Consider the following 16783-nt stretch of genomic DNA (forward strand, 5'->3'; position numbering starts at 1 on the left):
CAAAATAGAATCTGGAGGTTAAACTTGTGGGTGCAGGGGACCCACAGAACCACAAACAGAATCAATCTAAAAGTGACCCAGGCAATTCATCAAAATAATCAATTCCCTTTTCAAAAATTATGATTATTTCTGAAGAAAAATATTTCTCTGAAGTATCTACCCCCCAGGAACCATTATCAATTATACAAAACAAAAAAATGACCCGACGGGATCTGGAACCATTTTTCAACCTTCACTTAGTGAAGAAGCATCAGGCACCTACTGTGCGGCAGGCACTCCGCATTAGGGATATGAGGAAAGCCCCAAACAGTACCTGTCCTCGAGGAGCCCACATTCTAAAGGGAGAGACAATGAGAAAACAATTTGGACATACAGGAGGAACTGAAGGTGATTGCAGACCGGAGGCTCCTGATCAAAGGCAGGATTTTGGCCTGGACCGAAGGAAGCTGAGGAAGCTGAGAAGCTGAGTGGAGGAGCATTCCAGGGATGGAGGAAAGCCAAAGAAATGTCGGGGCAGCCATGGGGCAGGGAGTCCTTTCTGAAGGAAAGCCCACAACATCACGGCTTGGAAGAAGGCTGGAAAGTTAAGTCTGGGTTGGGCCAAGGACTCAAAACCAAACAAGATTTTATATTGGACCCCCAGGGAACAGGCCATTGAAGCTGGTCACTCTCTCCCTCTAAGATATTCCAGGTGCTTTCCTGCCGGACTTACTTCTTGCCTTGCCTGACCTGGTCACCTCTCTCTGTCTCTTTCTGTCTATCTGTCTCTGTGTCTCCCTCCCTCCCTCCTCTGCTTTGTCTCCCATTTTTCCCCCTCTCTCCTGTCTTTATCTCTGTCTCCCTCTTTTCTCTCCTTCTCTCCCCTCTTTGTCTTCCTGTCTCCCTCTTTTTCCTCTCTCTCTTCCCCTCCCTCCTTCCTTTCCCACTCTATCTTTCCCCCCTCACACTCCTCTCTCTGCCAAAAGCATCTCTGGCTCCCTGCTGCCAAGAGAGCAGAGTTCAGACTCTTTTCTTAGCATCCATCAATCAATAAGCATTGTTTGTTCTGCCAAACAAGGCAGCCCTGGGCATATGAGTACAAAGACTGGAACAATTTCTGCTCATAAGGTGCTTTGTGTGTGTGTGTGTTTTGCTTTTCCAATGGGGAGACAAATAAATATGTAAACAAATACAAAGTGAACAATTCAAATGAGACAGAGCCCTCGGCGGGGCCCTTTTGGAGGCTTAGCTCACAGCTCGCCCTCCATTCACTGCTTAAATTGGCCCCTTCTCTGGTCCTTTGGGTGCCCTCCGTGCAGGGAGGCCCTCCCCCGGCCTTTGCTTGTCCAATGCTTCCTCCTCCGGGAAGACTTCCATGATCCTGCCAGTCAGTGAGAGGCTTCCCGGGAACACTTTTCTGAGCCCAGGAAGCAAGGGTGGCCCATGGAGACCAGACTACCCTCCAATACCAGTAGGTTCTGGTTCAAGTCTCCATTCGCTCTGGCTGAGCACCGCCGGCCAAAGGGACCCTGGAAGCAGCGAATAGAGGCCGGGACATGGTTGCGGGGGATCTGTGTTCCAATCCCGCCTCGGAGACTTCCCACATCAGGGACCGCAGGGAAGTCACTGTCCCACGGTTCTAGGCTTGGTCTCCCCACTTGTAAAATGGGGCTCCCAACAGCTAAGAGAGTCAATGACCTTCCTTCCGTGGCTCGTGTGAGGGTGAAATGAGACCGAGGGTCGCGAGCCCGAAAGGGCCGGGGGATGTTCGCTGTTCCCTGCAGGTAGAAGCTTCCTCGCACCGCTGGGGTCTGACAGGTTTGTGGCTGTGTTCCGCCCCCCCCGCCCCCCATTGTAAACATCCCGAGGGAGCACATGTGTTTTCTCTGGGTCCCGCACTGGCACCCGCCCCCTCTCCCCCATCCCTGCGTGGTACGTTTGGTGGCCTGGGCTCATCCAGGTTTGAGCTGAACGTGGAAATTCCCTTTCAGGGGAGTTGTTTCCAGGAAGGGGAACCCCCCCCCCCCCCCGGGAACCCGGGTCTCCTTTCCATTGGAGCAGGATCTAGAAGGTCTGGACAAAACACTGGCGCAGAGCGAGGACTGCCGGGGGCCAGGGGCTGCGGCCCGGGCCGGGGCCGGGAAGGACTGCGGCCTCGGGGCGAGGACTGCCGGGGCCAGGGCCGCGGCCCCGGGGGAGGGGCTGCGGCCTCTGGGGGAGGGGCCGGGCCCCGGGAGGGTGCGGCCTCGGGGGCCGGGGCGCGGCCCTGGGGGAGGGGCTGCGGCCTCGGGGGGCGAGGACTGCCGGGGGCCAGGGGCTGCGGCCTCGGGGCCGGGGGGCGGCGGCGAAGGGGAGACCGCAAGGAGGGGGCGGGCCTGTCCGGGCGCGCACGTGCCCCGGCGCACTCCTGCCGCTCGTTTGCCGAGGTTGGGGCGAAGCGAGCACGTGCGAGGCTGGGCGCGTTTGCACGCGGGGGAGCCGGAACGGGGCCCTGGGGGCGCAGGGGGTTCGCCCCCGTGTTACCCCCGGCCTGCACGAAGGGCGGGCGTCAGAATAAGCGCCGGGGCCTGTTTCAGGGAGGTTGGAAGGCCGGTCCCCAAGGCGGGAGAAGGAATTGGGGGGGGGGTCGGCCCGGCTCGGAGCGGGCCCCCGGGGCTCTCGGGCGGAGCGGACAGCGGCCCTTTGGGTCCGCGCCGAGCGTAGCCGACGCTCGGGGTCAGCTTGGCGCCTGGCGCTGTTACTCCCACGTGGGAGCGATGGCGCGTGCTCGCGGGCCGCGGCGGACGCTTCGCTGTCGGAGGCGACACTGCCGAGGGGGCGGGGGCCCTCCGGCAGCGCCCGCCCGCGACGCTGAGGGGTCTCCCCCCGGCCCCTCCCCGCGCCCAGCCGAGGGACAGCCCCCGGTTCTCCCTCTGCCCGAAGCCCGGGGGCGGGCCGAACTGCGAGCTCTTTGAGCGCAGGGTCAGCGTCCTGCCTTCTAAGCGCCCCGCCGGGCATACAGGCGGCACTTAATCAATGCGCACCCCGTGGGGCCCGCCTGGGATGCCTGCGGGACTCCCGGCGCGCTACAAAGGGAAGCGAGCCGGGAGGCGGTGACCTTGACCGCGCTGGCCAGGTGCGGGGAGCCGCCCTCGCTGACCGGGGCTCGGCTTTCCCCGGGCAGGTGCTCGCGGCTCGGGGCCTCCCCCTCTCCGCCCTCCCTCCGCCCCTCCGCCCCTCCCTGCCCCGCTTCGCGCCCGTCGGCGCGCGCTGCCCCCTGGGAGCTGTAGTCCGAAAGTACGCCGGCGCGGGCGCGGCGACGCCGTCCGCCTGCCCTTCCCGACGTGCCCCGCGGCGCCGGCGGCCCCCGGATGTGAGTGCGGCGCCGGAAGAGAAGGCGGTCTCTCTCTCGGCCCGGCCATCTTGTGGGGACGAGCTGAAGCAGGCGCCGTCGGCTCGGCGCGGCCCGCTGCAATCCGTGGAGGAACGCGCCGCCGGGGCCCCATCATGCCCGGCCACCTGCAGGAAGGCTTCGGCTGCGTCGTCACCAACCGGTTCGACCAGCTATTTGACGACGAATCGGACCCCTTCGAGGTGCTGAAGGCGGCGGAGAACAAGAAGAAGGAAGGCGGCGGCGGCGGCGGCGGCGGGGGCGGCGGCGGGCCCGGGCCCAAGAGCGCGGCGCAGGCCGCGGCCCAGGCCGGCGCGGGCGGCGGCGGCGGCGGCGGGGGCGCGCCCGGGAAGCCGCTGCGCAAGGAGTCGCAGAAGGACCGCAAGAACCCGCTGCCGCCGCCGCCCGCGCCGCCCAGCGCGGCCGCCGCCGCCCGCCGGCTCCGCCACGGCCGCCGCCGGCGCCGCCGACAAGAAGGACGAGGCGCCGCTGCCGCCCGCCGCGCTCAAGAAGGAAGGTGCGGGCTCGGGGCGGCCGCGGGGGGGCCACGTGCTGCGGGCGGGAAACTGAGGCCGCGGCCGCGGGGAGCCACGTGCTGCGCCGGCGGGGGTGGGGGCGCCGCCGACACGTGCCCGCGGCGCGCGGGGGGCTCCCGGGGAAGGGGGCTCGGAGGGGCGGCGGGGAGGGCGCACGTGGCGGGGAGGGCGGGGCCCCGCACGTGGGCGGCCGGGCCCCCTCGCCCACGCCGGCCTGTCCCGTCCCGCAGGGATCCGGCGCGTGGGGAGGAGGCCCGAGCAGCAGCTGCAGGGCGAGGGGAAGCCCATTGACAGGAGACCCGAGAGGCGGCCCCCGCGGGAGCGGCGCTTCGAGAAGTCCGCCGAGGAGAAGGGGGAAGGAGGGGAGTTCTCTGTGGACAAGTAAGCCCGGCGGCCCTGCGCTTGTCAGACCCCGGGGTCAGGCTCGGCCGGCAGGGGGCGGGTCGGAGCCCGGGGCCCCCCGCGCCTTCCCGCGGTGACAGCCTGTGCTTGCGCGCAGACCCATCATGGACCGGCCGATGCGGGGCCGCGGCGGCCCCGGGGGAAGAGGACGCGGCGGGCGCGGCCGGGGCATGGGCCGAGGAGACGGCTTTGACTCCCGCGGAAAGAGGGAGTTCGACAGGCATAGTGGAAGCGATAGATCGTAAGTCTCGACTTCACTCCTTTGTGGCGAGCTTCGCCGAGAGCTCGTCGGGTGCGACTTAGCTGGCCTCTGCCCTCGCCACTATGATGTTAACTCAGTTTTGTTAGTTCTTTCTCACATTCGCATTTCAGCGGCCTGAAGCACGAGGACAAGCGCGGAGGGAGCGGCTCGCACAACTGGGGCACTGTCAAAGACGAGCTGACGTGAGTGCCCGCGCGGGTGGGCCCGGCCCCGGGGTCAGGCTCGGCCGGCAGGGCGGTCCGGGCAAGCGGGAGGGGCCCCCTCCCCCCACAAAAGCCCCGGGGGGGGGGCGGGGCGCGCGATTCTGCACAGCAGTTAGAAGGCCCCCCAGTCTCCTGCTCTGTCCCGGCACTTGCAGAGCGCCGCTTTCTCCGGCACCCCGTCCTGTCACGCTGTGAGCCTGCGTCTCGGAGCTTCGGCGCGCTCCCCTCGTGTAGCGGCCGGGCCGGAGTCTCTGAGCCGGACTCTTGCCCAGCGCTGGGGCCTTGCTGGGAGTTTGTGGATGGGGGGGGGGGGGGGGGGGGGGGGGGGGACTGGGTGTTTTTGATGGTTTAAGGGCCGCTGGGCTGGGCGAGCCACACACGAACCAGGAGCCTCTCCTTAGAGGGGGCCCCCAATACATTCAGAAACAAATGTCTTATAATTGCAGTGACTTGGAGCAAACCACTGTGACCGAGGAGACACCTGAAGGAGAAGAGCATCCAGTGGCTGATACAGAAAATAAGTGAGTCCTGCGGTGGGCGGCAGAGCCGGCCCTTGCTGTCTTGTCGCCCCATCCCCGGCCTCCCCTTTCCGGAGCACGTGTGTGGTGGAAGGTTCCCCAGTGCTTGTTGGCTCTGAATGAGACCGTTTTGGTCTGGTTAGAAAATGCCATTTCGTTGAAGGTAGAGTGGTGATGGTGAGGGAGAGGTGAGGGAAGAGCAGACGATGAGACTGGCTCTGGGGGGCCCTTTGTCAGCGTTTGGGGGAGCAAGCTTGGCTTTGAGAGAGGTGGCATTCGAGGATGGGGGAAGAAGTCCAGACAGGAGTGGTGGCAGGGCACGGCACCTGTTGGGTCTTTAAATACAGCCCCAAAGGCCTGCTGAACTTGACATGTGCTGATCTGCTTGTAAATGTGCAGGCGCATCATGGGGAGGGGCCAGGGAGGTGGCTAGGAGCTTCAAGCAGTTGTCCCCAGGGGCGCCTGAGCATATGTGGTCATTTTGTCTCGGGTTTAAGGCGGAACGAATGACTCGTGTGCTGGTGTTCACGTCCCCTTAGAATAGTTAGCTAGTAAGAAGTTGTTCTGGAAAATCCCAATGGTCCGTGGTGCGTGCGCTGGGTGGTGAGGGCCGGGCTCCTCCGGCTCAGGCCTAGAGTGCCTTTGGGTCTATAACTGCTCCTTTAAGGCCAGTGGGACCAGGTCGTGGATGGGGCCCATTCGAAATCCTGCCCTAAGTGATTCGAACCCCCAGTGGAGCAGGTTGTCAGCATTGGCTGGGAGGCGAATTCAAGCCTCAGAAAAGCAGGAAGGTCTTAACCAGAGAGGGGAGCACTTGGCCACAGGACAGGGGGCAGAGGGGACTGTCCGCCTGTCACATGCTTCATCTTGATCAGAGTGCTCATGTTTAAGGGCTGGCCTTGCTTCTCCCTCCCAAAAGGGGGTGCTCAGGGCACAGATCACTGCTGTCTGTCCGTCCCCTCATACTGGCTAGGCCGAGATCAGACGCACACCAGACACCCTCTGTCCAGCAGATTGCAGCTCTTGTTCCAAGGGAGACTTGGGCCAGCCCGGTGACGGGCACCCCTGACCTCCCTGTGGCTGGGTTGGCGGCGGAGTCGGGGAGAGGGGCCCCTGGGAGCATTTCCAGCTTGGTCCCCGCCTCCGGTGGCCTGGAGCATCTTTCCCACGGGCTCCACACCCTCCATGTCTGAGCCGTCTCCTTCCTGCCTCTCAGGCGTTCTTGGGGGGCCCAGGGTGGGGTCTTGTTTGGAGGGCCACAGTCTTTCCTAGGGGTCCATGGGGTGCTGGGGGGAGAGGCTGACCAGGCCTCAGGGCTTCTGTGCATGGGGTGTTGGGGGTCACCGAGCGGGCCCGCCCTTGCCCTGGCCAGGCCCAGGCCAAGTTTGGGGGATGAGCAGGAGCAGGGCTGCTGTGGTTGTGGGGAGTGGAACCCCCAGGAGGGCAGATGGGGAGGCCCCCCCTAGGGCCACCTGCTGAGTCTTGTCTTCTGCATTTGAAACCAGGCCCCTGGCGGGTCCTGAGCTCTGTGCCTCTGTCCCCTCCCCCAGTCCTCACTCCCTCTCTGCCTGCTGTCCCCCCTGCTTGTCTCCTGTGGAAGTTGTGCCCTGGGGTGGGCTCACCCCTGCCCTGCTGCTGCTGGATCTACAGAGTTTATTCAGAGGTCTAAGGGCCTCCCCTCCCTCCCCATTTCTCACTCCCCTTCCCCTCCTTTGTCATGTCACACATTGCCTAATCTGTCCAGAAGCATTTATCTGGCACCTGCTGTATGCTCAGTGCTAAGGGTATGGAGACAGTCTCCCCTCTGAAAAGTCCTGCTTCCCGGGAGTTTTTACAGCACGTAAAGGTGGTGAGGGTGGAGGTCAGGTCCCAAGGGTGGGGGGGACTGCAGAGAGGTCTGGGGGAATGCACATGGTCAGGATTCCCCTTAGTGGCAGCTGCTTGGCTGCTGTGCCCAAGGGTTGTTGGGGGGACATGAAAGTGACAGTGAAGGGCAGAGGGCTCCTCAAGAGGGAAACCCTCAAAGAAGGGATTTCCCTTGTGGTGCCTGGAGAAAGTGAGGCAAGAGCGAGGCTGCCCAACCCGTGGCTGGTTCCCTGCTCCAGCCTTGGATTGCCTGGCACTAGGCCAGGCTGTGACCTTGCAACTGTCTCAGTGTCCCCCTCTGTGAAATGGGAATTAATTTGCATGCTCTGTCCCTCCCCGCAGCGCCTGGCCCATGTTCCTACTCAGACCTGACTTTATGACCCCATTTGGGGTTTTCTCCAGCTTGTTTTACTGATGAGGAAACTGAGGCAGACGGGGAAGTGTCAGGTCCCGAGTCACCCAGCTAGCTAGTGTCTGAGGCTGGATTTGAACCCGGTGTCCTTGACTGCAGCGCCCCCAGCTGCTCATGCAATGGGGCCATACCTTGTTTTTTATGATGATAAAAGCCAGTAGTAGATGGTGTGGGAACAAACGGAATAGAATGCAGCCTGGGGTTGACAGGTCAGTGGCTAAAACATGTTCTGTCATTTCCTCTTGGTATTTTCTGTCCAAAAAACCTAAGGCTACGGAGCAGGTGTCAAAGGTCAGCCCGAAATGTTTGTGCCAAAGGGAAAGGTTTAGGAAGGTTCCCCCTCCCAGCCCGGCCTCCTCTGAGCGGGTGTCATTGGGAATGCTGGGGCACTGAGACCCTCCTGCGTGGGGGGGGAGGGGCTGGGGTGCTGGGCCCTTCATTCAGCCCCAGACACTCAACACCTGCTGCCTGTAGGCTTAACCTTGATTGCTTCCCCTCCCCTCTCCCCAACTGATGTGTTCATTAACCCCTCCCCCCCAGATCCCATTTTAGCCTGTTCAGGGCAGCACCGCCCTCCAGGGCACCCAGCTCTTACCACCTCATCCAGCTTGGTCCCCTTTGTGCCCCACTGACCCCTGGGAGAAGTCTCCTGCCCCTGTCCAGCAGCTGAGCTGGTGGTCCTGAAGCCAGGGTGGGCCTTGGTGCCCCCTTACCTCCCCCTCATCAGCTTGGCCCCCTCCTGCCCTGGAGCTCTGCCTCCTAGCTGTCCCCCAGCATCCGGCCTCGCCAGGGCCCTTCTCGGCTTCCCCTGACCCCTCTACCACTAAATCCCTGTGAGGTGCAAAAGGACTTGTGTCTCGAATCTTTTTGGCCAAGAAATTACTGTGCAGGCTCCCAAAAGTCTGGCCGCGTGGCCTTGGCTCTGCTGACTGGGCCTTTCCTGTGTGCGAGGTGTATACAGATGGGGCAGAATTGTGTCTCAGTCTCACGGAGCGTTCTTTTCACAGAGAAAACGAAGTTGAAGAGGTGAAGGAGGAAGGCCCGAAGGAGATGACCTTGGATGAATGGAAGGCGATCCAAAACAAGGACCGGGCAAAAGTAGAATTTAATATCCGCAAACCCAACGAGGGCGCCGACGGGCAGTGGAAGAAGGGCTTTGTGCTCCACAAGTCCAAGAGCGAGGAGGTGAGTCCCACTGGCGCTGGGGGCTGCCTGGGTGGCTGGGACCGCCGCTTCTTTCTGCTTGGGGACGGCCGCGGCGCTCGCACGAGCCTTTGCTGGGAGGCGCCGTGTCTGTGGGGAGCCCCCCCGCTTCAGGGGCCCCCTGCTGTGCGTGGGGGAGCCTGGCTATGTGTGTGTATTGTGTGTGTGTGTGTGGAGCCCCACTGTGTCTTGGCCAATTCAGGGACCCCTGCTGTGCATGTGGGGAGCCCCACTCACTTCTGCTTTGGACAGATGGTCCAGATGGGCTGCCCTTGGTCCTAGGGACAAAAGCCCCAGAGAGGGGCCGGAAGCTGGGGCACTTGGGAAGTGCTGGGGCAGGCCACGGCTGGCCCATCCCCTGGGTCATGGGAGTCTCTGGCCTCCTTGTAGGCCCAATAACCCCATCTGGTCCATGGGGTGCCCACGTGACCGCGGCCTAAGCAGGGAGGGCCTCTCCTGCCCGTGTGCTTTCTGCCTGGAGAGAAGTGCCCGCTGTTGCTCGTTGGTCATGGTGAACTGTCTGCTCTGTGCTCGCCCTCTGCTGCTGAGGAGGTTTCTTAGCTTTATTGACCTTGGGACAGCCGTGCTGGTCTTGGGGGCATGTCCTTAACTCACTTCTGGTCATGGGGGGCCCTGCGGCAGGTTGTGGGAGACAGCGCAGGGTCCTGGCGTGTGCCCCCTCCTGGTGGTTGGGTGACCTGCGGTCGCACCCAGGGAGGCAGGGCCGGAGATGGCAGAAGCGTGATCGCCATCCAGCGTTGGGGGACTGAAGAGACTAAACAGGGTGAATTTGGAAGAGTTTGGGAGCAAGAGTTGGGTAGAAGGCTCAGCAGCTTAGGTCTCATGGAGGCGTGAAGGACGCTGATGGGGTGAGCAGGGAAGTGCTCAGGGATCGGCCTTCTCTGCCCCACCCCCCCCATGCTGATTTGGGGGGGAATGGGAAGAGTAGGGGGGGGTAGAAGCTAATATTTTAAGACGATTGTAAGTATCTGGTGACTTCTTGACTCACATTTGAAGCTTGATCCCTTTTCGCTGACTGATGTTTCACCGTTCCAGGAGTCAGTCTCTGCCCTCCGCTCTCTGTCCCATCTCTTAGATCCCTACCCAGCTCTTCTGGCATATAAAATCCTCAGATCGCACATGGGGGGAGGTGCCTGAACAGTGAGGCTGGGGAGACATTCCCAAAGCCCCGAGGCTAGTCTCCTCACTGGAGAGTCATTGCTTATGCCCTCAGCCAGTTGCCTTTAATACAGCACATATTTATCATCCTTTATTTCACAGAAGACAGTTTAAGTCAGGATGTAATGAAGTGAGCTGCTGGTGATCTCCCCTATTTTACTTGTTAATGTTTTAACTGGGGATACTCTTAATAGAGGATAGAGATAAGTAGATCCCAATGTATCGCCCGTCTCTGCCCCTGCACTTGACCACTTGGCACTTAAGAGCTGTGTCCCCGAAAAGCTTCCGTGTGCCGCGGCTTACACGACGTTCTCCAAACATGCCCTTTAAAGGCTAGGTACGAGGTAGTGTAAAATCATTCTTTTTTCATCGAGACTGGATTTTGTCAGACCCGATTTGGGTATACCCGTACCCGAGGAAGGCTGTGCCCATGCAGTCAGAGGAGTGATGGGGCTTCCGTGAGAGCCGCCTTCCCCCTCCTCCACGTCGGCCTCAGGCAACACAGATCCCCCTAAGAGACCTTTAGGAACACTGTAGGGTCCCTTCATTCTGGGCTCTCCTCATTAGTCAGGGACCCCAGTTCTGGCAACCTCAGGGAAAGGGGCAGATGGAGTCGGCCTCCCACAGGTCTTGGCTTCCCGGGAATCCAGCTTCCTGGGCTTAGAAGGGCTGGTGGGGGAGGAGGAGAGAAACTCCGGTTTGAACCCCGGATGCTGCCTTAGCTGTGCCGTCACCGGATCACATCGTAGCCTCAAGTTTTGGTGTATTTTGTAAAAGTCAGGAATGAGAAAGTTGTAGAAAGTGGGGGAAAGCCCTTTAAGCAAAGCGCCCTTGTTGCTCCTAAGCCCCCGTGGTAGCCATGCCTTTGTGTTTTTGTCTTGGCCGCTTCACTTTAGAAATTTCTTGTTCCTTTTTAAAAACATTCCGTATGTAACCTCATTTATTCCTTTCTCCCCTTTTCTTGGGTGTGGACCAATGACTTACCTCAGACGAAGGGGATGACAGAGGTGCAGGGGAGCCCTGTGGAATCAAAGGAGGTGCTGATCTTTTATTTTTTTCTTTTCTAGTTTTAAGTTGGTCCCTTAAGCAGCGAAGCTGTGGCGTGAGGCTCATGTTGCGTTCCCCCCTTGGGTAGAGTTCTCCCAGCCAGGTGACAGGTCTCCCCCATTGTGTGGTACTCGGGTTCGGATGCTGGTCCATAGCACGTGGCTGGATGGGCCAGTGGGACTTGCCTCAAGAAAGCCGTAGAAGAACTCGTAGCTGCTGCTTTAGCGTTTCCAGGCCCTTGGTGATGATGGTTGGGGCGCTGTGGCCCAGCTTGGTTAAATGACCCAAATTGCCAAGTGTCCCATTGGAGATAGTGACAACTAAGATGGGCATGTGGACCTCCTGGCTCCAAAGGAGTCTCGTCCGTCTGGCCCAGGCTTCTGTCTTCTGGCTAGCGTGCCTGCCGTGGAGGCTGGGGAGAGGAGAGCCCTGGGGGCCTAGACCCAGCAAGCCAGCCTGGCAGTCATTGGGTAGCACTGGGAGTCCTCGAGCCTCAGTGGGTGTCGTCTCTCACATTCAGAGATGCCTTTAAAACTGGAGGGTTTGCTTTGGGAAGTAGATTTTCCAAAACTTAAGGGCCATCTTGATTTTTCCTTCCTGTTGGAGCAAAGAGAAAGTTTTTAGACTGTCGGGCTGTCGCTCTGTGGTTAACGGAAGAAAAGGAAACGGTCTTGGTTTTGTTACTCAGATGCTAATGTGCTGTGGACTTGGTTCCAAATGAGAGATTTGGGATCAGACATTTTCATGGCTTGAGACAAACTTAATGGAAATTGGGTTCTGTCTGTTAGGAGATTGGGAAGCCATTCCTGGCTTTGCCAAAGGACTCACCGAAGGTTTCTGTAAGTCATCCCCATCAGGCTTACGTGGGCTTCCGCTGGTGTCGGACTTGGCAGGAATGGACCTTTGGCCCCAAAGTGCCATCTTCACGGACACCCTGGCCCCAGTTTATAGCAGCATGTCTGTGTGTAGGGGAGATACTTTAGGAAATTCTGCTTTAATAAACTACAAAGGAGAAGTCAATGTGCAAAAGCAAATGTGATAAAAGTTGTGGGAATGTTATCAGGAAGACATCATTTAGTGATAGCTTTTAGATGTCAAAACAAAGTCATACACAAGAGAGCATGGGGAGGGGTGTACTTAAGATAGGTGATTTCATTAAATTTGGTCGTGAGATCTGTTTTCTATTAATGTTCTTATTTGAGTAACAGCTAAATTTTAAAAAATACAGGTATGTTGAAACTTCTTTTGAATCATGAACTTTTTGTTTTTGTTTGTTTTAAAACTTTTAACCTATTTGGGAAAATTGGGTGCATGGTACCGAGGTTTTGGTTTGGAAGGTGTCCGTAGGGCCCTCCTGCTGTGCGCCGCACTTCAGGTCGGGTTTGCTTGGGGAGGGGCGGTTGTGTTCTCACTGCACAGAAATTTGACTTGGAATTAGCATCCATTAAGCGCTCCTTGGCTTTCCTCAATCCCAGGCTCACACTGAAGAATCTGTGATGGATCATCACTTCCGCAAGCCCGCCAATGATATCACATCCCAGCTGGAGATCAATTTTGGAGATCTTGGTCGCCCGGGACGTGGCGGCAGAGGCGGGCGAGGTGGGCGCGGACGTGGCGGACGACCCAACCGCGGAAGCAGAACTGACAAGGTACGGACCCAAAGGGGCTGCTGGAGGCCTTCGTTAGTGGCAGGCTGGGCCGGGCCTGCTGTGGGTGAAGGAGAGCTTTCTGACCCATGACTGCCTGAAACCTTAGAGAACTGCCAGTGGTCAAGAGAAGTGATGGGCACCCGACTGAGGGCAGGTTGGGGCCGGAGTCTGGCCTCGACTGTGATTGGATACATGAGAGCACACACACACCCCCTCCCTCCTCAACGCTTTGGTTGGAGAGACTTGGGAGTTGTCCTTTTCCTAGAAAGATAGTTTTGTTGTGAAGCACAAACGTGAGCCCACTGGCCATGCACAGGCCCCCGTTGTCAGGGGGCTCCCCGATCCCTCGTGTGCAATAGCACCCCCAAACGGAGAAACACAGCTCACTGGGGTCTACATTAGCATTGTAAATGCTGCACTTTAAGAGCAGCACTTGTGTGGCTCGGAGAAATTGGAAATGAAGCAGGGGCGAGAGCTTGTGGTGGGCTCTGACGTCAACTGGCTGGGCCCCGCTGGGGGGGAAGCAGGTGCGGGTCTGGGCCCTAGCTCGGGGCGCGGCGGGGAGAAGGCTCGGCTGACCTGCCTTCGTTTCTCTTTCAGTCCAGCGCTTCTGCTCCTGACGTAGATGACCCAGAGGCTTTCCCAGCTCTGGCCTAAACTGGACGTCCTAAGCCAACCCTGGTTCCTTTGTGGACCCTCCTCCACGAGGCTTGCATGCTTAACGATCCTAAACGACTAAGAAATTTTAAAAAAAGACTGTCATTCATACCATTCACACCTAAAGACTGAATTTTATCTGTTTTGAAAATGAACTTCTCTCGCTACACAGAAGCAACAATATGGTAGTCAGTTTTGTATTTAGAAATGTAATGGTAGCAGGGATGTTTTCATAATTTTCAGAGATTATGCATTCTTCATGGATACTTTTTTGTATTGCTGCTTGAAAATATGCATTTCCAAACTTGAAATATAGGTGTGAACAGTGTGTACCAGTTAAAGCTTTCATTTCATTTGTGTTTTTTAATTAAGGATTTTAGATGTTTTCCCACAACTACAAACTGGTTTTAAATATTGGACATCATTTGTTTTCTCTAGTCCCTGCTTTGCAGTTTGTCACGTGGTCAAATGGGACATGTACACTTAATTTGGCAAACTTGATGCTGTGTGGAATACTAACTTCCTGGAGTATTTTAACTTAGTTTTAATCATTTCAGTCTTGGAAAGACTGTCGTGGTAGCTGTCATGTATGCTAAATGTTTCTATACAGATAATATCAGTACTTGAAGAGATTCCAAGCACATTGGTCGAGTCACGTAACTTTTGATCCAGCAGTCATGCATGGTTCATTAGGCAAAAGTTAGGCCCTATTCACCCTTCCAGCTATCTACACACTTGGATGTGAAAATTCTCTCAATTTAAAAACAAAAAAAAGAATTAAGATTATTTGTTTGGTAAGTTGTTTAAACTACTTACTCTTGGTGAGACAAATAACCCCGTCATGTAAGATAGGTATATGTGTGTGGGGAGGGATATTCTATAGGGAGGGGTGGGAGATGGGCTTGATTCGGTTAATGCAGCATATTTGAACTACTGCAGATTAAGTGGCCATTCGGTATGATTTATATGTCCAGGTTTGATGGGAAAAAATGTACTTTCCATTATTTGGAAGCCGTGTTCTGAAGAAACCAAAGGCGCTTGCTAACTTGGGGAAGAGGGAATATTTTAATTTCCTGAAAGAGAAAAGCAGACTGTTTTGAAATGGTGAGAACTACAGCATGCTGCCTGAAATACATACCAAAAACCTCTTACTGTTTTCTGAATTTGCTATATTGCTTCCATTTCTGGTGTCCAGTTGCTGACAGATGAATGTGTTTATTTTCTCCCCTCTCCCCATGAGAACTTCTCCCTTCTGGAAAATTAGGTTAATAATTTATCCCTGTGAAAAGGAGCATCACCACTTTCTAAAGACTGAATTTGGAGTTAGCAACTAATAAAGTTTGTTGGTTGTTGTTTTTTTTTTTTTTGCCACATTTGTTAGGATATTAGGAAACAGGATTTTCATTTAATGTTAAATACTTAAACAATTCATTTGTATTTTTTTTAAACGAGGTAGTTAGGAAAACAAATAATGCCCTATTTTAAAAAAATAATGTACAGAACAGCCAAGTATTAGAAAACTGAATATGAAAACAAACTCTGGCTTGCTTAACTAGACTTTTTCTACAGAAAAGTTACTTGTGCAAAAGTATTAACACACGTGTATTGATTCTTTAATGCATTTACTTCATTTAATCTCTAAAAAGGAGAATAAGTACAGTAAGGAACTAGATTTTCACTCGCGTGATCTTTCTGTGCTGGTGTTAGTCAATCTTGACACTAAGCATGTTCTTTCTGCATTGGTGCTAACATAGAACAATCTCCTTCGAGTACCTGATGTTAAGAGATGTAAATAGAAATCCTCTGGGGATTGCACAAATATAGCCTAGGCTAATCGAGGTGGTCGCTTCTTCAGAACATGGTCTACTGGCCAGCCACTTGGTGACTGTTTCCAAAGCACATATGTCTAAAACTGCTAGTGTTCAGACAGCACTTTCTCGTTCCAACTTTATTGGTTACTGTTTTCATTGTTACCTTAGCCCTTCAGACTCTTAATACAAGCAAATAAAGGCTTGAATCCATGGTTCTGTCCCAGAAATAACCTCCCTGTTGACAAACCAGACCACAGAGCAATATTTGGGTTAATATGTCACATATATAACGATTTTCAAGCCAGCGTGTACTTTAAAGTTGGTCGATCTGTTTCTCTGATAGATGTAAATTTGCCTCTTGGTTCATTTTGTGTCGCGCTAAAACTGTGAACATATCTCTTTGGTGGGTGAAAACTGAAAATAAAGGTTTATTTTCATGCTCTCTTTAAAAAGTCATGAAAACAATTTGAAATAGGAGCCCATTTAGTCATGTGTTAACTGGTTTTTCACCGCTGTGTTTTTCCCAAGGCCTTGGTTTTGTGGGGTTGTCATGGCCTGTGTTGAATGTGGGGGTGGGGGTGGGGGAATCATTAGGCAGTTGGGCTAACTAAATGACCTGCTTCGGAAAGCTTCACCTATGAGCTACTACGTCTCAGCAGGAGGATTTAGACCTGAAGTGAGCAGAATTGTTCAGGTAATTGGATTGCTATTTGTAAGTCACTTGAAACACAAGGCATCGTTTGATGTGTTTGAGCATGAAAGTTAATCTTGATTTTTTTTTTTTTTTTTAAGGGAAACATTGAGATAAATGATATAAGCTGCTTATTCAAATGAATGCTTTCTCCCCCTTTTAAAGGAAAGACAAGTTCTGTGATAAAAGTATCTCCTATAAACAACAGATGTGCTATGCTAGTGGAGACTGACCTGGAATGTTTTGCGCACTTGAGGCTATGGAGACCTTTAGTAACTTTGTGATAAGATCTGAGCAGCTTCAGTAGACTGGATGTGTAGATTTTATTTTTATTTTATTCAGCATCTTAAGAGGTCAAAATAGAAGGATTTAAATAATTTCTTTGAGGGGTGAAAAGGATTCTGTGGGTTATTTTAGGGCTTTGAGGGAAGAAGAGCCTTTAATGTTTTCTTAGTATTATGATGCGAATGAGTCTAGTGGAGATAAATTGTATGTGTATATGTATATATGGAAAATGATATTCTTGGGCTGCCAGAAGCATTATTAGTTAGTGCTTTGAAAATTAAATATCAGAACTGACTTGCATTTTCTCTCCTTTAAGGATAAACATTGGCATTGTGTGGAACAGAGGGCAAGCATGGCAATGGTATATTTTTTTAAGACTGGCATGCTAACTTGAAACAATTTTGAACTCACAAAAAGATTGTGCTTAACCTTGAGCCGACCAGCTCTTAATAAGATGAATTTTAGCTATTTACTCAGTAACAACTTTTCAGTTTTCACTGGTTGAGAGTATTCAGAAAAATAAGTATGCTTGCTACTCGGTATAATGTGTTTATAGTCAAATAGGTAATATTATTACCTAAAATAGTCTGAATAATTCTTAGGTAAAGATGCAAATATGGAAGAGCATGTTAGTACCCAATGTTTTTGTACTAAGTTAAGCCAAGCCCCAGTGAATTCCTTTTATGTAAGCCATTTAAATTCAGATGCAAATT

General features: G+C 54.8%; 1 protein-coding gene across 1 annotated transcript; it reads left to right on the top strand.

Moving 5' to 3' along the window:
• The first annotated feature begins 3341 nt into the window (after positions 1 to 3341).
• SERBP1 (SERPINE1 mRNA binding protein 1) lies at positions 3342 to 15566 on the top strand. Its single transcript, XM_031968907.1, is given in 9 exon segments — positions 3342 to 3782; positions 3784 to 3866; positions 4116 to 4266; positions 4385 to 4528; positions 4636 to 4731; positions 5199 to 5273; positions 8556 to 8733; positions 12453 to 12626; positions 13227 to 15566. Coding segments are annotated over 9 exon segments (1275 nt in total). The 5' UTR covers positions 3342 to 3465; the 3' UTR covers positions 13284 to 15566.
• The last annotated feature ends 1217 nt before the right edge of the window (positions 15567 to 16783 follow it).

The sequence above is a fragment of the Sarcophilus harrisii genome, chromosome 4, assembly GCF_902635505.1.
Source record: "Sarcophilus harrisii chromosome 4, mSarHar1.11, whole genome shotgun sequence".
In the NCBI taxonomy this organism is placed as follows: domain Eukaryota; kingdom Metazoa; phylum Chordata; class Mammalia; order Dasyuromorphia; family Dasyuridae; genus Sarcophilus; species Sarcophilus harrisii.